The sequence below is a fragment of the Sceloporus occidentalis genome, unplaced genomic scaffold (genome assembly GCF_023333645.1).
Source record: "Sceloporus occidentalis isolate IW3139 unplaced genomic scaffold, rSceOcc1.0.p SCAF_8, whole genome shotgun sequence".
NCBI lineage: Eukaryota > Metazoa > Chordata > Lepidosauria > Squamata > Phrynosomatidae > Sceloporus > Sceloporus occidentalis.
The window spans coordinates 4,763,527-4,772,605 of record NW_028316988.1 but is presented as its reverse complement, the minus strand read 5'-3'; the positions used below and the strand labels follow the sequence as shown (position 1 = coordinate 4,772,605).

Below are 9,079 nucleotides of genomic sequence, written 5' to 3'. Positions count from 1 at the left end.
CATTCTGGAACATCCAGCCCCCTTTCTGCTCCAGAAAGTTAACTTCTCTAAGTTCAGGACAAAAGTAAGATATACAAATGGTGGAAAGGAGGTTTCTCAGTAGATGGGTTTCTGGAGTAATGATTTTCCGAGGCAAGAAAAATATTGAAGCCTCACCATCTCGGTATTTTGTTCCCGGGTGGCTTTTGGAAATCCTAAGTATTAAGACAACCAGACAATCTAGATCCCTTTAAGCTGGGAGCAGTCAATTCCACCCCACTTATGTGCTCTTTCATGTGCTCTCAACATGAGAATATATATATATATATATATGTTATACATACATCCACAACAGCGAGGCATTAACGCTTCCGAGTCACCTATCACGGCTATTTGCTGAAGCCGCCTCCTAACCTTTTCGGAAAGAGAGGCAAACACCATGTACAGCAAATGCCATGGCATTTGCGCCTATTAAGGGCTTGTTTGTAACATCCAAAGCGGACCCCTTTTGGCAATGCTCAAGGCTCAATCGGAAAGTTTGGTGCTGAGGATGTTATGTATCTACACATAAGGAAGAAGATAATTTAAGATCTAAGTCAGACTTTGCACACTTTGGCATGAACCCATAAAACTGGGCAAACGCCCCTATGTGTGGGATCCAATCTGAACCCTTCCTGCACAAGGCACATTCCGTGTATGCAAGTCCCATTTAATTCAATGCATTGAGATGCAGCATTTAAAAATGCAAAAACGCTTAGCTATGTAACTGTGAGGTTTTATATATATATCTGTATCTATATCTATATATCTTAAAAAAACACACAATGTAAAATGAGATCCATACAATAGGCACTTGCAGATCAACTCCAGGTAACCTGTCAAAAAGGTCGGAGGGAGGAAGATCTATGCTCTATCATCTCTCTCCTGAATAAATTAGGCCAAGGTTTGTCCCTAAAGAGTCTCTGCTTCTCCAAAGGGCAGCTTATCTGGCTTTTGGCTTGCTTTCTGGGCAGAGTCCAAGGTGCTTTGGGGATGGATGAACATGGTCTGGCGATAGAATAAGCAACCGATGTCGGCGGCAGACTCCAGTGGCTGGGACCCTTAGGATGTTCTGAGAATGCAAAAACAAAGGAAGGTCAGAGATACACTTGATATAACATTTTATAATGTAATTTAATTGTTAGTTGAAGCGGTTAGTTATTCCCTCCTAGTTACACCCCTGACTTGAGGTTTGTCTCAATATAGAAAACAGTCAGGGGTAGCTGTGTTGGCCATTTAACAAATGCAAACCAAAATCCATCAGTGACACCTTTAATGGCCAACCGAAATGCACAAAAGCTTTGTTGCATTGGGCATTTTGGTTGGCCAATAAAGGTATCACTGATGGATTTGGGTTTATCCATATGTTTGGCCATAGGATTGCCAGATCTGATGTGGGACCCAAGTTAAGATTTTGGATCTGATCCACCAAATACTTTGGCACCTTGTGATCAAACACTTGGCATTTCTGCTCCAGGACGCATGTTCGGAATTGGACCCAACATTACATTTACATTCAGGTTAGCATCATGGACATTTGGGTGCAATTCAAAGCTATAGCCATGTTAGTCTGTAGAATCAGTATACAGAGAGATCTTCTAGCACCTTTGAGACTCACTGAAAGAAAGAAGTTGGCAGCATGGGCTTTCGGAGACTTCAGTCTTCTTCCTCAGATGCATTTAGATGTAAATGCATATTTTGCTCTAGGATGCATGTTCACATACGGATTCGGACCAAACATCATATTTACATTCAGGTTTGCATCATGAACATTGCGGTGCATTTACACTGAGGAAGTAGACTGAAGTCTACGAAAACTCATGCTGCCAACGTCTTTATTTTTGCGCAAGCTTAGGATTGACTGATAAACCTTTCTTTAAAAGCGGAGGGGTTGGTTGCCATTGGTGAGAAGCAAATTTTCACACCCATCGGACTATTATTTGATAGTTCCAACAATAGCGGAAATCATCGGCATCAACACAAGCAAAGCCAGGTACGTTTCTTAGTCCGGATATAAATAAGAAGTAACATTAAAAAGTCATATAATGACTTTTAAGGGGAATTCCCCAAGGGTCCAATGGTAATCGAACACATTGTACGCTCAGTGTTTTGAGTTGTGAAAGGGAGGAGAGAGAAAGCATTGGGATGTATTGGAAAAGGGCTTGGATTGCTGGGGTACATAATGGAACAATACAGGACGGTGACATTTTGCTGCGCATAATACTCACATCCTATAATCCAGTGATGGTGAACCTTTTAGAAGCCGAGTGCCCAAACTGCAACCCAAAACCCACTTATTTATTGCAAAGTGCCATGTCCCTCTGGTTTTCTAGTAACAAACTCTGGCAAACTCTGTGCTGGGGAGACGGCACATGTGCCCACGGAGAGGGCTCTGAGTGCCACCTCTGGCACGCGTGCCATAGGTTCTCCATCACTGAAACACACCTGTTTTGTAGCGACCAGCACACCTTCGGCTCCAGAGCTGCTATCTCCCCGAGTTACTTATTCCTGAAAGCTTTGTGGCTTTGACGCTGAGGTTCTCATAGACGGCAGCAGATTCATCATCAATCCTGTGGTGCAACAACAACAACAAGGACATTGTCAGAGAGACTCGTATCTTCTATTACTAGAAGCCAACTGTGGCGATACCATGGGAAGCCAAACTCATTCATAGGTCTCCCAGCACCTTCAAAGCTAATGCAGTAGTTGAAGCATTATTATCACTTTATGAACCGTCAAGGTTCGGATTTTCAAAGTAAATCGCAATCTGCTCAGTCCATATTTTCCTCCTCACCACAATAGCAATAGTATAAAATGACATTAAAAACATATGAAAGTTAATAAACATATCTAAAGCACACTCCCCAGACAAGGGGTTTTCTTGGCAAGGTTTCTTCAGAGTGGGTTTGCCCTTGCTTTCCTCCGAGGCTGAGAAAGTGTGACTTGCCCAAGGTTGCTCCATAACCCTCAGGTCACCTTCCCCTGTTGCTCCCTTTCCTTAGCTTACCCAGAGTGGACTCTCGGCGATGAGGGACGGGCTTTGCTTCTGGGTTTCTCCGTCGGTGGATAGCGGATATTCAAGTAGTCTTTCTCTTTCCTCATACTTCTCTAAAAGGCAACAAGGGAGAGGATGTGATTTGATTCCAGGTAACAACGGATGCTAGAATGACACTTGCACAAGTTTGGAAAAACCAAGAAATACCAAAAAGGGAAGACTGGTTGATGAAGGATATTTGAAATGCATGAAATGGACGCCCTGAAATGGTGAAGGGCCTGGAAACAATAAAACCCTATGAGGAACGACTGAGGGAGCTAGAGATGTTTAGCCTGGAGAAGAGAAGGTTAAGGGGTGATATGAGAGCCCTGTTTAAATACTTGAAGGGAGGCAATATTGAGGAGGGAGCAAGCTTGTTTTCTGCTGCTCCAGAGACTAGGATATTGAGGAACTGGAGTGTATCCAAAGGAGGGCAACTAAGATGGTGAAGGGTTTGGAAACCATGAAGCCCTATGAGGAATGACTCAGGGAGCTGGAGATGTTTAGACTGGAGAAGAGAAGGTTAAGAGGAGATATGATAGCCCTGTTTAAGTATTTGAAGGGGTGTCATATTGAGGAGGGAGCAAGCTTGTTTTCTGCTGCTAAAGAGAACAGGACCTGGAACAATGGATGCAAGCTCCAGGAAAAGAGATTCCACCTCAACATTAGGAGGAACATCCTGATGGTAAGGGCTGTTTGATAGTGGAACAAACTCCTTCCTTGGAGTATAGTGGAGTCTCCTTCCTTGGAGGTCTTTAAATAGAGGCTGAATGGCCATCTATTGGGGATACTGTGATTGAGAGTTCCTGCATGGCAGAATGGGGTTGGACTGGATGGCCCTTGGGGTCTGTTCCAACTCTACGATTCTATGATTCTAAGAGTGTACTGCCTTTGAGTAGGTTTAGATGGTATTCAGAACTAAAGCCATTTAGGGATTTAGAGGGTCAAAAGCATCGCCTTGGACTGAGTCCAGAAACCAGCTGGGCGAGTTCCAAGGTGTCTCCTTCTGACATCCCTCCAAGCCATCCCTCTCAGTGTGCCTACCTGTTCCTCTTCGAGCTCCTTCTGTTCCGTCGCAATGTAATGCTGGACGGCCATGTAGACAAACTTGTACTGAGCCTCCGTTTGCACCATTCCCGACCTCTGCCTCCGCACCATCTGGATGGTCTTGGGGATGTCGATATCACAGTCCAAACCTGCGTGTGGGTGCAAAGCCCAGGTCAGCGAGGCGCACGAAGCAGGGGAGGACAAAAATGCAAAGCACACAACGGCCCTGACTTTCCTGAACTCATCACAGAGTTAAATATAGCAATGTTCATCCAGTCACATTGATGGAAATAATGGGATACATCCAGTCACATGGTGGAAGATGAGAAGTTGAAGGCTTTCATGGCTGGCCTCCATGGTGGGTTTTTGGGGCCATGTGGCCATGTTCTGGAAGATGCCAGCCACAGACGCTGGGGAAACATCAGGAATAAACTCTTCCTGAGCATGGCCACATAGCCTGAAAAACCCACAAAGGTGATTCGAAAGGAATTTACAACCGCCAGAGAGGGAAAAGGTGCCACAAGGAAGCCATAGTGTTTACCTTGCCTGTGAATGGTGTCCACCAGGATGTCTATGACTATGATGGTACCGGTGCGTCCGATCCCAGCACTGAACAAGGAGAAACAAAGATGAGAGAACATTTATAACTGGTCCAGTGTGTACACATACACATAGCACACAGTCAACCAAGCAAGGCTGGTTGCAAAAGAAATCCCATCACTGCTGTGGTCAGAGTACATCCCTGATGGAAACATTAAACCTGAGAAACCTTGCAACCTACAAAGTATTTTTGGAGTTTCCATGACCTATAGCATAGCACATGCTCCATGTTCGGTGAGACTTTCAGCGCAGAATATTTGGAGGGCACCAGGTTACACATCGCTGATCGATCTATCTATCTATCTATCTATCTATCTATCTATCTATCTATCTATCTATCTACCACCCACCCACCCACCCACCCACCTATCATCCATCCATCCATCCATCCATCCATCCATCTATCTATCACTGTCTAGATTAGGATGAAAACAGGTACAATGGTCCCTCCACATTCGCTGGGGTTAGGCATGAAGGACCCCGGTAAGTCGAAGGTTTTCATGGCCGGCATCCATAGTGTTTTATGGATTTTTCTGGCTATGTTTCCATGTTCCAGAAGAGTTTATTCCTGACGTTTCAGCAGCATCTGTGGCTGGCGTCTTCAGAGAAGATGCTGGCGAAACGTCAGGAATAAGCTCTTCTAGAACATGGACACATAGCCTGCAAAACCCACCAAAAGCTACTATTCTTTTTACACAAGAGAACCCCTCTCTAGGAATCCCCAGGTCCTCCAGTGCAACTCTATGGTCAATATTTGCCATCATAGAAAAATGCTGGAGGACCTACTTAAAGAAGTGTTTTCTCTAGGAATGTCTAGGTTCTCCAGCACAACTCTATGGTCAACCTCCAGCAGAATTTCGCTGGAGGACTTAAGAGATTCCTAGAGAGAACATATTAATCCAAGCCACAAATAATCGAATCCGCAAAAGTCAAAGTTGTAAATGTGGAGAGCCAAGTGCAGTAGTAAATCATAGAATCGTAGAGTTGGAAGAGACCCCCGAAAGGGCCATCCAGTCCAACCCCATTCTGCCATGCAGGAACTCTCAATCAAAGCATCCCCATTGACAGATGGCCACGCAGCCTCTGTTTAAAGACCTCCAAAGAAGGAGACTCCACTATAATCTCCTAGGAAGGAGTGTGTTTTACTGTCGAACAGCCCTTACTATCACAAAGTTCCTCCTAATGTTGAGCTGGAATCTCTTTTCTTGTAGCTTGCATCCATTGCTCTGGGTCCTATTCTCTGGAGCAGCAGAAAACAAGCTTGCTCCCTCCTCAGTATGACATCCCTTCAAGTATTTAAACAGTGCTATCATATCACCTCTTAACCTCTTAATATGCAGTGGTTCGTGTGTTAGACTAGGACTCCAGGAGACCAAGAAACGTCTAATAAAACTTGGATAAAGATCTGAGAAATCAAAGGGAAACTTAAATCAAGAGTAGGAATCCATTACAACCAGCAAGGGAGCACATTATATAACCACATAGAGGTAAAAAGATGATGGAAGCAATACACCGAAGAAGTGTATAAAAGAGATGAACGAATGACAGCTTCGTTCGAGGAAGAGCCGTTCGGAGATGAATCTGCAATTTTGGAAAGTGAAGTGGAAGCGGCACTCGGAGTACTTGGGAGAAATAAATCACCAGGAACGGACAGCATACCAATAGAGATACAGAGATACAATCCACTCCGGTTCTAAGTAAAATCCGTCAACGAATATGGAAAACCAAGCAACGGCCCACAAGACTCAGTTCTGCAACTATATAAAGGAGAGGAGATTCTGCAAGAAACGGAGCACCAGGGATTGCAATAACCACTGCATCCGTTTCCCATGCAAGCAAACTGAGGCTTAAAATTCTGCCTTCGGCTTATCCATGGGTCATATCCAAATCCATAATTTTGGCCCCAAAATCTGCCCTCGACTTATATATGAGGTTGACTTATACAGTATATGGGTTCTGTGGACTACTAAAAATCAAGACTGAATTCTCCCTAAAAGCCAAGAGATTTAGGAAGACATGACCCACTTGGAAAGACAATAATGCTTGGTAAGATAGGAGGCAATAGGAAAAGAGGAAGACCATATTACAGATGAATAGACCCAGGCAAGGAAATCTGCAAGACCTGAGGATAGCGTTGCTTGGAGGTCTCTCATTCATAGGGTCGCCATAAGTTGGAGTCAACTCAAAGGCATATATATAACAAGAGCAAGAAGACGATTGCAATGGATAGCTGTGCACCGTCAAGGATTTTTGGATTGCATTTCCCATAACCTCCTACTGTTAGCCATGTTTGCAAGGGCTGATGAGAGTTGCAGGCAAAAAAGCAACTCAAAGGCTGTAATTGCCCAACTGATCTAGATGTGCGGACCTTTATGAGAGCCACTATGGCCAGAGTCTTGCTCTGGGACATGTGAGATCCATATTCGTGTCTCCGCTGATGATTAAGTTTCATCCTGACCTACCTCAAAGGGCTGTTGTGAGAGTGATGTGGGAGGGAGAGAAGGGCCAGAGTAGGTTTGCATGCAATTCTGGAGGAAAAGGTAGGATGCAAATGTATCTAACAAATAAAAACTCCCATAGCCCAAGTTTATAATCTAAATTTAGGGCAGGGAAACAACAGGGGAAGGGAGAAATGCCTCGTCCTGCATTTTGGCTTCCCATTTGGGTAACTGCTGTGGGAAACAGCCTTTGGTCCAATCCAAGCAAGCTTTCCCATTCTCCAAACAATGTCCCCCCACAAAAAAACCCTACTTCCCTGCAGTTCATACTCCATTCTTCCTTCTTCTGCAACCGATTAGCTCCGTCTTAGAATATCCAGAGCACCAGGAGGCAGGGAAACCCAGCAAAAAGACACTGAAACCCTTCTCTCCGGAGCGTGGCATGGTAAGATTAACCAGATTAAGAGGATTATAGGGCAGACAATGCAGCCAGACTCCTCATGCAAGGAACCAGAGCTCCCAGCATTGTCACCAATACATACATTCTGCTCTGGCATCCACCAATGCTTGCAGCAGCATCTTTCCCCTCCATGTTTGACATCTTCAAAATGTCTGGATTGTTTCCCTCCGTCTCATTCTATGGTTTTATGAGTGTTGCACAATTGAAGAAACCCTGCTTTGGGCACAGGAGGCGTCAAGGTTCATGTCCTGGCATCTTTAGATAGGGTTAGGGAAACAATGCGCACCTGAAGGCTTGGGAAAATCGTGGTGTCAGTGCAGACAACCCACAGGTTAACTTATAAAGAGATCTTGTAGCCCCTTTGAGACTAACTGAAAGGAAGAAGTTGGCAGCATGAGCTTTCCTAGACTTCAGTCTACTTCCTCGGGTGCATTTGGTGGAGCGGAAGCCAACGACGGACATATATATGCTGTCGGCATGTGAGAATGTCAATTCAAATTCAAAATCCTTTGTACATGTGTTTCTATTGATCAGTGATGGGCAACTTTGGAGACAAAGGAGGAAGCCACTGTATAATCTAAATTTAGGGCAAGGAAACAAGGAGGAATGCAGTTTCAAAGTCTGGGAGCAGCCACTGAGAAGGCCCTTTCCCTTGCTTCCACCAAACTGGCTTGGAAAGGCAGTGGGATTTCCCCCAAAAGCTATTAAGAGTGTGGGCTAATGCATATAGATACAGTCCTATAGCTGTCTTGGATGTGATTGAATCGTAGTGGGTGAACTGCTGAAGGATCACCTGCCTTGGTGCAAATACAAGTGCTCCTGATGCCAACTCCTTTCTTACAGTGAGTCTCAAAGGTGCGGCAAGAACTCTCTGCATATTGACTCTACAGACTAACACAGCTATACCTTTGCAACCTGGCGCAGGTGAGGGGCACCCTCTGCAGGACACTCACCTGCAGTGTACCACAATTGGCCCAGTGTCCGGGACACTCCTCTGGGCTTTGTTGACTTGATCTAGGAAGCTGAGGACGCCTCCTGGTTCATTGGGAACGCCGTGATCTGGCCAACTGATGTACTGAAAGTGCCTGATCAGCCTGGGCTGCTCTTCCTGTAGGGTTTGAGAAAGCAGAGAGAGGCTTTTGGAGACCAAAGGCAAACACTGCAAACACTGTGGGGATGCGCACAAGGGAAGGTGGGGGAACGATTGGGGAGGAAGTCATTATAAACTGTCGTGACCGGTGGGACAATTTGGCAAGGAACAGCATAAACAGCACTAGGTAAATATTTGTATCATAGAAATAAAAACACCCACACAATGTTCAGGTTATACAACCACACTGGATCCAAACCCATGCTCTGTTTAGTCCACGTTTCTGACTCACGGGTCACATTTCTGACTTATGGGTGAGTCAAGCAAAGGGGTAAGACATCCTGACTGCTTTAACTGCAGATGACTGCAGATACCCCAGATTGTATGGGTTC

General features: G+C 44.9%; 1 protein-coding gene across 1 annotated transcript in view; it reads right to left on the bottom strand.

Annotated features, from left to right (window-relative positions):
• Positions 1–753: 753 nt before the first annotated feature.
• LOC149307692 (tyrosine-protein phosphatase non-receptor type 11-like) overlaps positions 754–9,079 on the bottom strand; it is a 47,559-nt gene continuing 39,233 nt past the window's right edge. The window contains exons 11-16 of the mRNA XM_089534273.1: positions 8,551–8,705; positions 4,641–4,708; positions 4,097–4,248; positions 3,026–3,126; positions 2,464–2,588; positions 754–1,090 (exon numbers count right to left, since the gene is read on the bottom strand). Coding sequence (XP_089390399.1) covers positions 2,504–2,588; positions 3,026–3,126; positions 4,097–4,248; positions 4,641–4,708; positions 8,551–8,705 — 561 coding nt within the window. The 3' untranslated portion in view covers positions 754–1,090; positions 2,464–2,503. The remainder of the gene's footprint in view (positions 1,091–2,463; positions 2,589–3,025; positions 3,127–4,096; positions 4,249–4,640; positions 4,709–8,550; positions 8,706–9,079) is intronic.